Below are 15,498 nucleotides of genomic sequence, written 5' to 3' on the forward strand. Positions count from 1 at the left end.
GGGCACTAGAGTGCTGTATCCATTCACTTGTTCATGTGGTATATGTTGTTGGTACTGCTTGTTTGCTAATTTAGTAGAAAGCCTAAGTGAAAGTAATCTTGAACCAAATCTGAGTTCCAGTCAGTCTTTGAATGCAAACCAACCTCTGTGGTCTGACCTAGCTTAATGGCAAATTTTAGGACATGAAAAAAGTAAAAAATGGCTGGAATATATGGTGTACAATGAGGAGTGGTAGAAATTGAAGAGGTAAGCAGGGGTGAGATCATGAACATTTATAAACTTTAGTGAGTAGATCTTTATCAATGGAAAAGCCATAAAATAATTTTTAAGGATGTAATATGACCAGATTACTAATTTAGAGCAATCAATAATGGAGTGTGAGAAGGGACTCAATGAGGAAGGACTAGTTAGAAGCCTGCTCCAACGATGTAGGTAAGAGATGAAGATCTGAATGTCTGTGGCAGTTGAGATAGACACAAGAACAGATGGCAGATTTACAAACTCAGTAGTGTGGGAAGGGAAGGGGTGAAGGAAAGGGAGGCATCCAGAAACACTCTAGGGTGTCTGGATGGGCAACTGCATGAATAATGATTTCATTCTTTGGGATAGAATACCAGAGGGGAGCAGGTTTTGCAGGCAAAATGATGATTTAAGTTTGGAGGAGGTTATATTTGAGGGGCCCATAGGATATGTCCAATAAGCAACTCTACAGCCAAGTCTAAATACGTATTTAAAACTAGAAAATTCAAAGAATGAAGTTACCTTATGAATATGAAACATCAATTATAGAAACAAGGATGACGGGGACAAGAAAATACAACTCTAAAATACGTGCTTAAAAAGAGTAAAGGAACAGGGAAGTGCTGGTAAGATGTAAACTGAGGCAGGGTGTGATGCAAAACTAAGAATTAAGAAAATGGAAGATATTAAAAAATTCAAAATTCAATTGTTACCATGAACAAATCTATTTTCTACAAACTTTTCTCATGAAACGAGAGTACTCTTTTGTGGTTGCTGCTGGAAAGGAATGTGGTATTTTGAGCTATAGAGTCTGCTGGAAATTTTAATTTTCATAAAATACAGTAACTGGACACCCAACTTCTGAGAATTAAATAAAACAAAAAAGCCTCCTCCAGACACAGAAAGGACATCGTTCACCTCAGGCACTTGGCACCACGACACAGGGAATGTGATGTAAGCATTTCCTTCGCCACAAAGAAAATGCATCTGAGGAGAATATAAAAAGTTGGTCTCCACAAAATTGACACGTGATCATTGTGAGTCCAAACTAAATGTGTTAATCTGGAAAAATGAGTACCGGCAGATTTCTTGTTCCTTTATTAAGCAATGATCTAGCACAAAACAATGCATTACTTATAGCATCTGCCTCATCTTTGAAATCACAAGTAAAGTTTTAAAACACTGCCTACAACAGAAACGTACATGCTCTGGACCAGAGCTCCCATAAACACATACAGTAAACACACAGACCATGCTTCCCATTCTTTACTGCAAAATTTACCTGAATTTTATAAAGAGAAATCTATGATTCCACGGCATCCAATGTGTCTTGTGTGAACTGACATTAGCTGAGGCAAAGAGGCTCTACATCATACAGAGGACATACGTATTTCTTGTTTGCCATTTAGCGCACACACACAGAGTTCCCTGTATGCGCACACACAAACACACAGGTAACTGAGCAGGGCTTTCTTCAAAGTGCTAGACTTCCATAGATTGGCGGCATTCTTTAAGAGTTCACATAAAAAGTAGGATGGATACACTGTAAGTATAACTTTAGGACAACCAAGCAAAAAAAAAATATCAAATCCCACTTTGAGATATAAAATGATGTAACTCATATGTCACTGTCACTTTATCTTCCAGCTTCTGAATCCACGGGTATTATTTCTGTTTTTGTTATGTGACACAGAATAAGCTTCTCTGAATTTCCCCCCCAAAAAATCTACTTACACAGAAAAACAGTTACTGGAGATTCTCTAGACATGACATCCAGGTAGGTGAGGGCTCCCAAAAGCTTTTTTCTACTTGAATCACAATAGGTTGCATCTAAAGTAAGAGCACTTTAAACGCCTCTCCCTTTTTTTTGTATAAGTAAATACAGATATTTAGATTGGCTCAACTTCACACCAAGACACAGAGCAGAGCTACCTGTACTGCCTCCTAGCGGAAAGATCATTTTTTCATTTGTTTCATGAAGCACTGGAGTATAGCATATTTAGTTACTAAGCTATTCTTCACGATTTAAAATTACAATTACACAAATTTTTAGTTTGATAATTAGTACCTCCCAAAAAAGCATGTCGTGAACTCTCATTTTATTTACAAACATAATTGCTCTTAATAAAACAACCACCAATATTTCCTACATACAGTTAGTAGCAGCTCTTAGATAGAAAACAAAACAAAGCTTATTAAAAAATCATAATTGTGGTTGTGCCCCAAAAGTCTCAGAAATGAATATACAAATGCTTAAGAGTGACAGAGATCTTGTAGAAGCAATAAGGTATGGTTATTCCACAACCCAGTCATTCTGTCTCTGAGTTACTGACTCAATATTTTCACTAGTAAAACAGCAAGGAGACTTTTCATTATGCGCTTTGGCACAGGTAATCCAAAATCATAGACAATCAAACATGGTTTTTATTTGGTTTTGGAATATTTTGGTACAAAAAGTGAAATATGGCTGCCTAATACTCTGAAAATTTGTAAACTTCAAACAAAATAACGCACAGTGAAAATCATCAATCTTTCTCAAAGTGTGAAATCATTAAACAAACGTGTTTGAAATTGCTGTCCTATCTATGCTTTGTGTCTCATGCCATCTCTGAATTGGCAGAAATGAGGTATCTTATTTAAATTTCACACTGAGCTGTAAGTCGCATAGAAGAATTAAACTAAACAAGGTACCAGGTTGTGACAACCTTACAACACATATCACAGTATTGAAACTGTTGGGTTATTGACTATCACATTTCACTGGATATTAAACATCTTGAGGGCTGCAACTGTATTTTTTTTAACCTATCCTAGTACTGCAACAAAATTTTGACTGAATGTATAAATAAATATTAATATTAATATAAATATAGTTGAAAGCAAAAATTTAATTTAGATAGCTTTGATTAACTGTAAACTCTGAAATGAGATTCTGTGTCACAAGATGTGGGTTCAAATCTTCCATTATCACAAATTATGTGATTTTAACCTCCACCTCAATGAGGCTCAGTTTTCTCATCTGAATAAAAGGGGTAACACCTGGCTTATGTATTTCAGAGTAGCTGTAAAGGTAAAATGAGGTAACACATAGTAAGTCCTTTGTAAATACCAAACAAATGTAATTTTCTGTTATTCTGTATGTTCAGGAAAGAAATATATGTATGACACAAGTCTTTTTAAGATGCAATGTGACAACTCACATTAGAAATATATACCATATACACCATTTTTTCCAAGTGAAAAACTGCTTGACTCTTTTCTTCAGCCTACAAATATACTTAAAACTCCTCATCCAAAAAATACATATACCCCTTCCTTCACAATGCAGCCCCCAGTGCTTTATTTTCTCTAGTAAATGCTGTCAAAGAAGAGTGGACACCTATGCATCCCCTTTCTCAATGCACTGAAATCTGACTCTGCCACTGCCGCCTATAGAATAGCTTCAACATGGTTAATCTATTGGTTTCTTCTCAGTCCTCATTTTACTTTATCGCTGAAGATTTCTTTTTGAGTACCTCTCACATAGACAGTGGCTTCTTTCTTCAAAACGACTGTATGGTCGTCTCCCCTTATCCAAGGAGTATATGTTCCAAGATCCACAGTGGATGCCTGAAGTTGAGGATAGCACCGAACCCTACACCAAAGCCAATATTGCAAGAGTAGATCTGATAACCCAGTTGGCTAACTGAGAGACTAACAGGCGGGTAGCACAGACAGCATGGATGTGCTGGGCAAAGGGATGATTCACATCCAGAGGGAGCAGGGTGGTGCGAGATTTCATCACGCTAGTCAGAAAAGCGTGCAACTTCAAACCAGTCAATTGTTTATTTCTGGAATTTTCCATTTAATATTTTTGGACCACAGTCGACCATGGGTAACTGAAACCTTGGATAAGGGGGGACTGCTGTAGTCTATTCTTTTTCTTACTTCTATGCTTAATCTTTTTTAATGGCTTAGCTTCTTGCTCTTCAAATGGAGGTACAGAGATTTCATTCTTGGGCCTCCTTTTTTCTCACCCTATATTTCTGCCTAGATGATCCAGCCTACTCCAAGACTCAGACATCATTTCTGCATAACCAGCTTCAAAATCTGTGTCTTTTTTCCAGGCTCGCTCCTAGGTTCCAGGTCTATATTTCTAATTGTTGACCAAATATTTCCATCTGGATGTACTTCAGTCTGTGTGTCAAAGTCACTATCCTTCTCTCTCGTCCCTCTTTGTTGCCACTCTTGGGAGTGAGCCAAGCAGAAGTTGAGGTGTCATCAGTGACTTCTCCACTCTTCCTCACCTCTCACCTCCATTATCCAGTAACCAGGAGCTACTGATTCCATCTCTGAAATGTCTCCAATCCATCTGCTCTCTTCTCCATTTTAATTTCCACTGCATTCAGGTCTCATTATTTCTTTTTAAAAGTATTCTGATGGCCTCTTAACTAGTCTCTCTGCCTTGGTCTTTCACAATTTAAATCCATCCTGTTAAATAAGACGCCAAGGAAATAAAACCACTCCTCAACTTTTTATGCCTACTCTTTGCCTGGAAAATAAACTCCACACTCTTTGGCATGGCATTTGGGACCCTAACGAATCTATTTCCAACCTGTTTTTCCAGTAACTCCTGTCCACACCCTTCTCTTTCTAGAACATGTTAAACACTTTCAGTTTCATGCCCTAGTTCCTGGTGTTTCCTCTACCTGTTATGACTATTCTTTATTTGTCAAAAGCCTGTACATTTTTCACATGATATGGTATTTTCTCTGTAATACCTTCTCTACCCTGCCTTGTAGATAGAATTAATCCTTCCTTCTTCTGTACTCTTCTGCTATTAAAATGAAAGTGTTAGAAGTGTTTCTCTCCTCCACCGCATTAGGCTCACAGGGGAAAAGTCTAATTCATTTTGATGTCATCTATGGTTCACACAATGCTTAACAGATAGAGGCTACTCAATAAATACTGAACTGAACAGACTTATTCCTGTTTATATGACAAACAGAACAAACTTTAAGAATAATCCTTATCTGTATAACATATACGCTACATCATACTGATTGTTTTGTCAGTTATTAGAATCAAATGAAAATCATTCGGCTTTGGATAATAGTGAAAATATACCCTAAAGATGAATTATCCGTGTAATCCTTTTGGTTTTAAGTAAATCACACAGCTAAATTTCTCTCTTGCAGTCAGTTTGGAAGGAGGCAGAAAACAGGTAAAAATCCAGTCAAGTATCTGTAAAATACATAAAAATCAAATATGAGACACTTACTAGTGCTATTAAAATATCAAGGTAAGAATCATTAAGTATATTAAAGAGTTAAAGACATTATGAAGGCTAAATATTAATTCAGTCCAAAGTAACCTTAAGGAAAATTAGATATATGTTAAAGGGTCAGTGCTAAATCACTGTCATGAAATATTTTTGTATAATTCTTAAAAAAAACTCTAATGGGGCTGGCCCCGTGGCCGAGTGGTTAAGTTCGTGCGCTCCGCTGCAGGCGGCCCAGTGTTTCGTTGGTTCAAATCCTGGGCGCGGACACGGCACTGCTCATCAAACCACGCTGAGGCAGCGTCCCACATGCCACAACTAGAAGGACCCACAACGAAGAATATACAACTATGTACTGGGGGGCTTTGGGGAGAAAAAGGAAAAAATAAAATCTTTAAAAACAAAACAAAACAAAACAAAAAAAACTCTAATAAATAGTAATTTAATGAAATTACACTTAATTTTATTTTATGACTGTAGATCAGGTGTCAGCAAACTATAGCCTGTAGGCCAAACCTGGCCCCTGACCTGTTTTTTGTAAATAGAGTTTTATTGAAACACAGCAATACTCATTCATTCGTTTCTGTATTGTTCCTGCCTGCTTTTGCTCTATAATAGCAGAGTTGACTAGTTAAGACAGAGACCATACGTCCCACAAAGCCTACAATATTTACTATCTGGCCCTTTAAAGAAAATTGGTCAACTCCTGCTGTAGACAATCAGTTGGAAATCTAGATGAAAACGAAGTTAGTCTGTGTATATGAGGATTTCTTATTATTCTAGAATTTAGAATCCTTACATAAAGATTTCTTCTCAAAAGTAAAAACAATTTTTTAAAAGATATAAGGATGATAGAAAATGTACAGATGCCAAGTACATACAAGAGATAAATGGCATACATACAGGATTTTTTAAAGAATAAATTATTTTATTTTTATACTTCTAATATTTGTCTGCCTGACTATCCTTCATTAACTAGGAAAAGGAATGGCTGCACTTTATATTAGAGTATGTCACTGAAAATCAACTTTTCTACCACTATTGCTTCACTAAAAGGTAGAAAATTAATTCTTCCTATAGGAATAAAGGAGAAAAGTTAAATACAATTAATTATTTTTAAAAATGAGGGGAGGGAAAGGAGGAAAGAAGAAGGAGGAGAGAGGGGAAGGGGGAAACAGGAGCAGAGAGAAACAACCTACTATACCTCATTCTCTAATTGATATGAAGCCAATCTGTGTACCAAAGTTAAGGCCATCTCGGACGTGGGAGAAAAACTTGTCAGGATGGCAGGATGTACAGAGGTTGAGATCTTGATTCAGGTCCTGAAAATTCTGTGGAAGAATTCCTCCCCGTTCTAGAAGAATCCTTAGGATAAAGATTTTCAAAAGATAGCAAGAGTTTATTTTACCAATAGCCAAAGCAATATAAAAAAAATTATGGATATTGGTGGAAAAGAATTCTAGGAAAAATCTGCTTGGAACAATGCAAAGTGTTACTCAATTATAGAATACGGACTAGTGAGGAAATGGTAGACTGCATTACCATTTTCACTTAAGTTCATATATAATCTGCACAACCTCCTATTGTCCAGCAGACAGGATCTGGGTACAGAGTTTAATCAAAATCAAATATTTATTTAAGAAGAAACTTCTAAAGTTACCAGAGTATTTGTAGACAAGATTCATTTGACTCAGACGTAGCATGCTTTTTAGTCATCTGGGTCTCCCATTTCCTTTCCTCCTATTGACCAGCTTTTTCACAGAAAACTTGCCTCTCCATAAACACTTTATGGTATGAAATATGACCATAAATTAGCAATATTTATTCCACAAATGACACTTAGGAATCAATTTCAATCCTTTCTACTTATGTACTAAACGAGGCAGAATCTTGGCTGACTAGAATAGAAACATGATTCAATCAGACATCAATTTTCCTTTTTAGAAATGACAAATAATTTTTAATAGTTATTAATAGCAAAACTTCATAAATTCAAAAACACAAGGGAACATAAAAAATTGACAGTGACTATGTGTTTATATTATCTAATATTTTTGCTAAGAAATATTTTTCTCTAGTTAATTAAAGAAGAAGAAGAATTTTAAAATATCAGCTTCCTGATAGTTTATTATTAATTTAGGAGGCTTTGACTGAGGAATGGCTGCAAAATAAAAGTACATGACCAACTTTTCCTATATGAAGTTTAAGTAGATCTCATAAAACCACATGCCAACTCTTTCTTCCTTCACTTTTAAATAAATAACAGATACCAGATTGGAAAATTTCTGTTTTTCAAACTTAAATGAGAACAGATTTTACATTTAAAATGAGTTTGTGTAGATGTGTATGTCAGCTACTTAAATATCTGCCACCTGAATTTTTCTTGGAGTTACTAATTGTTCTCTAAAATAATTTTCATTTTAGAAGTAATAAGTGATAACCAAACTTATAGTTCCAGGATGAAATCAAACATACCTGGTGGCTTTACGAATGTCAACATAGGGATGTGGTGAGTCAAACAGCCGCACACATTCGGGATCAAGATTATAAAATGCTTTTGCTGATTCCCTTGGAAGAGTAAAACAGCAAGGTCCTACTGAAGGTCCCAGGACAACAATAATGTCTTCCAAACTACAGCCATATTCTGCTATCATAGCATTCACTGTAGCCATAGCAACACCTAACAAAGTACCTTTCCAACCTGGTAAAGAGAAAAAAAGAGACAGGGAAAGTTAAAGCCTAAGAAAATTTCACCTTAATTTATATCTAAGTTGAAAATGGGCAGAGTCAGTTTATGTTTTTTTCAAAGTCCAGAAATAGTAGATGAATCACAAAATTAATTAAGCTAGATAATCAACTAATTGAAATATTAGTTTCTAACTGAGCTATACTATAAGAAGCATGTTACATGGAAGGTACAGTTAATTGGAGGTCTGTCCCTTCCACTTTCTTTTAAAAATGTTCTATGCTTTTAGTTTCCACTGGGATTACACCTTTTTAGTCTTCTCTCTCTCCTTCACTTGTTTTTCACATTTCTAAAAATTGTTGGAAAAAACATATAACATAAAATTTACCATTTTAACTATTTTTGAGTGGATATCTGAGTAGTGTTAAGGTATATTCACATTGTTGTGCAACCAATCTCTAGAACTTTTTCATCTTGCAAAACTGAAACTATATCTATTAAACAATAACTCCTCCTTTCCACCTTCCCCCAGACCCTGGCAACTACCATTCTACTTTTTCTATGAATCTGACTACTCTAGATACCTCATATAAGTGGAATCAGTATTTGTCTTTTTGCCCTTGGCTTATTTCACTTAGCATGATATCCTCAAGGTTCATTCATGTTGTAGCATGTGTCAGGATTTCCTTCCTTTTAAAGGCTGACTAATATTCCATTGTCTATATATACCACATTTTGCTGATCCTTTCATCCATTCATGGACACTTGGGTTGCTTCCATGTCTTAGCTTTTGAGAATAATTCTGCTATGAGCATGGGTGTGCAAATATCTCATCGAGATCCTGCTTTCAATTCTTTTGGATATATACTCAAAAGAGGAATTGCTGTGTAATATGGTAATTCTAAATTCTATGATAATTTTAAAATTTTTGAGGAACCACTATGTTGTTTTCCACAGCAGCTGCACTATCTTACATTCCTATCAATAGTGCATCAGGGTTCCAATTTCTCCAGATCCTCACCAACACTTGTGATTTTGTTTTGCTTTTTTAGAAAAAATATTAGCCATCCCAATGGGATGTGAGGTAATATTTCTTCATGGTTTTGCTTGTATTTCCCTAATTATTAGTGATGTTGAGAATCTTTTCACATGCTTGTTGCCCATTTGCATATTATCTTTGGAGAAATATCTGTTGAAGTCCTTTGCCCATTTTTTAAATTGAGTTATTTGGGATTTTTTGTTGTTGTTGAGTTGTAGGAGTGCTTTATATATTCTGAATATTAACCCCTTATCAGATATATATACGAATTGCAAATATTTTCTCCCATTCTATGGGTTGCCTTTTCACTTTGTTGACTGTGTCCTTTGATGCACAGAAGTTTTTCATTTTGATGAAATCCAATTTATCTCTTTTTATTTTTGTTGCTTGTGCTTTTGGTGTCATATCTAAGAAACCGTTTCCTAATGTAAGATCACAAGGATTTACACTTATGTTTCCTTCTATGAGTTTTATAGTTTTAGCCCTTACATTTAGGTCTTTGATCCATTTCAAGTTTAATTTTCATGTATGATGTAAGATAAGGGTCCAATATCATTCTTTTGCATGTGAATATTCAGTTTTCCTAGCATAATTTGTTAAAGAGGGTGTCCTTTCCCCATTGTATAGTCTAGGTACCTTCTGAAAAATCATTTGCCCATACATGCGAAAGTTTACTTCTGGGCTTTCTATTCTATTCCATTGGTCCATATGTCTGTCTTTATGGCAGTATGATTCTTTTTTGATTACTGTAGTTCTATAATAAGTTTTGAAATCAGGAAGTCTGGAACATCTAACTTTGTTCTTTTTCAAGATTGTTTCATTTTGACAGCTTTAATCTTTGATATTTCAAAACTTAATGTTTCAAAACCTAAGAAGTAACAAATAATATTCCTATTTTATATCCAGGAACTAAGAGTCAAATATTAAATAACTTTTGACAATGTTACATAATAAACCTGACTTCTAGTCACCCAATTCCATTACTTTAGCTAGGTCAAAATAAAAAACACAACACTTTTTTATTTATTTATAGTACAAAAAAGCAAAGTAGTCATAGATTTACAAGCAGAAGGAAATCCAAAAGGTCATCCCTCATTTCACATAGAATTGTAACTGCTGGATAATCTAAACACTATTTTAAAATATCTCCAGAAAACAAATTCCATAACCTTAACATAACACAGCATCTAAAAATTCTTTCTTATTTTTAGAGAATAAAGACATTAGACTACAGCATATTAAACTAAACGCAGTCTTCCAAACATATCTTGCTTTTTCTCACCTCAGTACATTTACACGTGCTGCAGCATCTTCATAAACACCTTTCTGCAACATGCCTAATGTTCTTATTCCCTATTGCCTCAAGAAGAGGCAGTATGGCTCCCTGGGGGGTGTTTTTTGTTTGTTTGGTTTGGCTTTGTATTTTCTTGTGAAGACAATTGGCCCTGAGCTAACATCTGTTGCCAATCTTCCTCTTTTTGCTTGAGGAAGATTGTCCCTGAGCTAGCATCTGTGCCAGTCTTTCTCCATTTTGTATGCAGGATGCTGCCACAGCATGGTTTGATGAGCAGTATTTAGGTCTGTGCCTCGGATTCCAACCCATGAACCCTAGGACTGCAGAAGTGGAACGTGCAAACCTAACCACTATGCTGCCACTGGGCCAGCCCCGCTGGGAAGTGTTTCCAAAAGCACGAAGCTTTTTTTTTTTTTTGGTTATTACAACTTGGGGTGCTACTGGCATTAAAAATTTCGAAAGCCAAGCAAATTTAGTCTACAATGTAAGATTATCTCGCCAAAAATGTTAATACCAGCCCTGCTGAGAAACACTGGCGCTTAGCCAAATCCTACAAATTCCTCAGGAATCAGCCTAGGTACCACTTCCTTTGAGAATTCTACTCTGATTCATATAAGTTCACTTAGGTACGCCTTTTATCTGCTCCTATAATAAGACTACATTAGCTCTACCCCTATTTGTACACTTATCACCATGTGAAGCAAGTAATTAACTGCTTGTCTGTTACGCCCACCAGAAACAAATATAACTTTTCCTCTACTACAAAATTGGTAAAATCCTAAACGTTTAATTAAGTCCTCTTACCAGAGTGAGCAACCCCACACGCTTTTTTGACGGGGTCTGCAAAAACTATCGGTATACAGTCAGCGCCAAGAGCCGCTATTGTGACTCCTCTCTGATTTGTGGTGATTCCATCATAAGATTCAGGCTCCTTCCTTCCCATAATCCAGATGTCATTGGCATGATCCGTCTAATACCAAAAATGTGTGATAAAAAATGTTTTGAAAGTAGAATTTCTCATACCATAAGCTTTTCTCAAAGTACTCATTTTGTACAAAATTAGAGAAACAGTTTAAGATTACTAGCATTCATTAAATATATCACTTCTATACATGGTAAAATAAATTTACTTATTTAACTTTTGGAATTGTATTATCTGCATATTTTATTCAAAGGGAAGCAGACTTTACATTTAAAATTCAACATAGTTCGTCCATCAGGGACACCTCCCACTAGAGATGGGCAAATCTCTACTTGGAGCACTTTCCACAAAGTACTACTTTACTGAAAGAAGTTAAATGAATTACCAAGTCAATGAATTTTTACTTTTCTAGACTCAAGTAAAGCTAGAATTCTGTAAGAAACAAAGCATTATCTCATCAATTGTGACCCTAGTTCCTCCTTCATTTAGAAAATAATGGCCTTTCTTTCCCACCATTCAGGATCCTTCCTTCTAAATCAAAAGGGGCAGTGGTACTATACTCTGAGAATTAACCATACTCTTAGATGTGAGGAGCTACAGGTGAAATATATATGTCATAGAACTGATCTTTACACTGTGGTGTATACAGCTAAGAAAAACAACCAAAGCATTATCCTAAAATTTTACATAAAACACCAGATGCAAAAGTTAAATAACCTGATTAAAGTCCACGTAGCCATTAGCAGAGTTGAGAATACAGATCTTCCAAAAAAATGAAACAAAATTTTACCTTTATTTGGTAAAATTTCTCTGCATTAAATCCTGCAGCACTCCCCAACCTCCGCAGATTTTCTCGAACAACAGCCTTGGGATCTCTCCGTTTGGAACTACTGAAGAGATTGAATGAGCTAAGAGTTGGTATGTAAGATATCCCACCTGTTCTTGTAGTAAATCCATGTATGAAAATGTCTGTGAAAGAGATAAGTAGTGAAGATTAAAAACATACTGTACAAAAGACTATAAAGACCCACAAACCCAGTCTCTCACAAGACTTTCCCCGATCATCTCGACCTGCACTTGTTTATCTAGCATCTAATTTCTACAGCACTTTGTACCTCTATGTGTTATTACATACCGCTTTGTGTTTGTTTACCTTCCCTAGGGGATTATTGCTCTCAAAGACTACCTTCTGTCCACTTGTCTTTGTTATACCAAACATCATAGAGCTCACAGTAAATATCCTTTAACCAAGAAGTAAGATTGTCTTAAATTTCACTCTTTCGTGATGGTGCCAAGGAATCAAGGTTGCAGAATTTCTAAACAGAAGATTCTTAGAGTTCCCAGTCTCATTTTAAAGGACGGCTTCGGGATTTGTCTTAAAGCTGAATTTGCATAAAGGACACTTATTTGTGTGGGATGGCTTTGAAGGGGCAATCCCTTGACATCCCTGACAGTACAAGGCCCTCCATGACACTCCCTTGTTGCAACTGATGCTAACGAGCACATAAGCCCACAACAGTCTACAAAAGAAAGAAGGAAAAAAAGAAAGGAACAACCTCCAAAGAAAGACTGGTTTTTCATATACACAGTAAAAACAACAGATAGTGTTTAGCATACCTGAGATCAAAGGAGATGTGATAATGGCTAATTCTCCTTTCAGAGCCGGCAGACTTCTCAAATATGTTTCTATTTCATTCTGGATTGCTTCTAGTTCTTGAGCTGTGATCATGTTTATTTCAGTGGACTGTTTCAAAAGATCTCCCCTCAAAGTCACCTGTAAATCTTCAAACTCAAAATTGTAAACATCAGTAAAGAGTTGATCAATAAAAGCCTTCATTAATGTCTTCCGGTGCACGGGTACAAAGACCTTAACGCTGCTCAGATTTTTTTCATCAATTTTTTGTTTAATGGTATACAAACAGGCAGCCATGCTGGGATTGCTAACAGTCTCAAATTCTCTCAAGAGAGTTGATAATCCATTGCTTGTTTCTAATTCACAAGTATCATGGGCACCATCCTTTTCACAGCTGATGTTACTGCAACACATTATGCAAAGGAACTTAGCCTTGGCAGCGTGGTGGTATCGAATAGCACTCAATGTCTTCAGTAATGGCTGATGATAGTTCTTCTGAGAGTTCAATTTCAAACCAGAGAGATCAATCAACACTGCCTCTGCCATCCTTCAATAACTGTACAAAGTTCTTCAAAGAAGACTCTTGTGCCAAAAACAAAATCACCTGTAAAGAAAAACTGGCATAAGTAAGAATGCAAAATTGTATCAATCTTCTTATAGTTACAACAGAAATTTGTGGCTGGAAAAAAAAATTCCTTTAATCAAAAGATGTAACCACAATAGTAAATCTAGGCCCCTCCCGGAAAAGCTGGCCCACTATTTGTCAGAAGAGTACCATGACAAATTAAAGCAAAGCCAACTTTTAATTCATTTTCTGAAAGTATCTGTCCATCTTTCCAGCAAAACAACAGTTCCTGTTTTTGTTTTGTTTTTCACATAGGAAATTTTAAATAGGGAGTTACTTGCTGACTTGGACAAAGTCTTGTTTATTAATGACAGGGTGTCAACTTATGTGATAATATCATTAATCCTGACATGACTGGCATGTTAGGTCACATCCCTTTATTTGAAATACCGGGGTCTTACATTCAATAGGTTAAACCGAGCTGCACCTAAAAATCACATTTTTAAGGAGATAAAAGCCGAGATGACCGATCAACTCCCGTTAGGACTTAGCACACCAGGGATGGCAATGAGCACAAAGGCGGCCGCGATTTGCGTCAGGCGTGCTCTGTACCTGCTTTCTGGCTCATTCCCCGCCCTACCTCCAAAGTCACCCCCCACCCCCCCCGCACATTTTTCACCTTCAGCCCCTGCCCTCGCATCCCAGGTCTCTCACTAGGGACCCGCTTTGGTGACCCCTTTGCCCCGGACGGTTTTCTCCCGCCGCCTCTCCTAACCTCCCCTCCCTACCGTGCGAGGCTCCCGCTGAAATTCACTTCGCCAGTTTTGAAAAACATTAAGGGAAGGGAGGGGGTGACCACCCCCCTTCCCTCTGCTCTGTGAAATTCCACCAAGCGCCTATGTCACCGCCGGGTCCCGTGCTCCGTCCCGTGCTCGCCTCCTCGCCCCTGTGCGCCCGTCCGCCCGACGGCCGCGCCCCGCAGCAGCTTCGCCGTCCTCCTCCTCCCCCAGCACCTTCGGCGGCACAGCCCGTCGGCGGCCGGCTCGGGGCCCGAGCGAAACCCGGGCGCCGCGCGCGTGCCACCCGGAGTCCAAAGCCCGGTCCCCGCGGCTGTGTGGGCGGCGGGGGCGACCCGCGCCCCGCCTCAGCCACCTCTGCCGCTTCTCCGGGGCCGCAGGGCCCCCGCCCCGGCATCGGCCCCGGCAATGGCCCCCGGCTCGCGCCCGCACGCCGAAGGGCGCGTTCGGAGGGGCGACCCCGGACGGAGCCGAGCGCGACAGCCCGCGCCCGCGGGGCCGCAGCAGTTCCGGGTCAGGCGGCCGCGGCTCACGCAGCCGGGGCCCCGCGGAGGGAAGAGGAACCGGAACCCGGGCTGCGGACGGGGCCTCCGAGCCAGGCGGGTCTGCGCGCGGGGAGCGACCTCGGGAAGGAAGCAGGCTCCTTCTGCGAGCGGAGGCCCTTTGCCCCAGGCCCCTCTGCAGCCACTTGGGACGGATCGCTGCCCCCCAGTGTGGTCGGGAACGTGGTTTACTCACCAGAGCCCAGGCCTGAGGACCTCCCTCCCTCAGCGCTTGGCAGTTTGTCCATCCAAAGTTCAAGTAATGGGCCTCCTTGGCGGGGGGAGGAGGGTTAACCTGTTTGTGCGTTCCCAGAAACAAGTCGGTTGAACCTCCCTTTGCCTTTTTGCTGATTCTGCCTTACTTGCTGACTGGACCAACACTCTTTACAGCTCCTTCACTTGTACGGGACAAACAGACGTCTTGTGTGCCCTTTTAAAAATATGTGCCACCAGCAGAAGGCACTAACCCTTAACATTGCGACAGAGGTGCCAATTAGCATCCTTTCTCTGTTCTCAAAGA

At 38.5% G+C, this 15,498-nt stretch overlaps 2 protein-coding genes across 4 annotated transcripts in view; one reads left to right on the forward strand and one right to left on the reverse strand.

Annotated features, from left to right (window-relative positions):
- Nucleotides 1-1,315: 1,315 nt before the first annotated feature.
- On the reverse strand, nt 1,316-15,410 carry LACC1 (laccase domain containing 1). 2 transcript variants are annotated; one of them, XM_014838861.3, is made up of 7 exons: nt 15,175-15,410; nt 13,059-13,678; nt 12,232-12,410; nt 11,324-11,489; nt 7,976-8,201; nt 6,705-6,865; nt 1,316-5,463 (listed from the first exon to the last, which is right to left on the reverse strand). In XM_014838861.3, exons 2-6 carry the CDS (start codon nt 13,618-13,620, stop codon nt 6,706-6,708), a joined length of 1,293 nt encoding a protein of 430 aa, XP_014694347.2. In that variant the 5' UTR covers nt 13,621-13,678; nt 15,175-15,410; the 3' UTR covers nt 1,316-5,463; nt 6,705. The 2 variants fall into 2 exon arrangements, with proteins under 2 accessions (XP_014694347.2, XP_044635890.1); XM_044779955.2 differs by lacking the exon at nt 15,175-15,410 and adding an exon at nt 14,428-14,938.
- CCDC122 (coiled-coil domain containing 122) overlaps nt 14,538-15,498 on the forward strand; it is a 33,978-nt gene continuing 33,017 nt past the window's right edge. For both annotated transcript variants that reach the window (XM_044779952.2, XM_044779953.2), the window contains exon 1: nt 14,538-15,237. In XM_044779952.2, the coding sequence (XP_044635887.2) occupies nt 14,538-15,237 (700 nt within the window). The remainder of the gene's footprint in view (nt 15,238-15,498) is intronic.

This window comes from Equus asinus, chromosome 11 (genome assembly GCF_041296235.1).
Source record: "Equus asinus isolate D_3611 breed Donkey chromosome 11, EquAss-T2T_v2, whole genome shotgun sequence".
Lineage (NCBI taxonomy): Eukaryota > Metazoa > Chordata > Mammalia > Perissodactyla > Equidae > Equus > Equus asinus.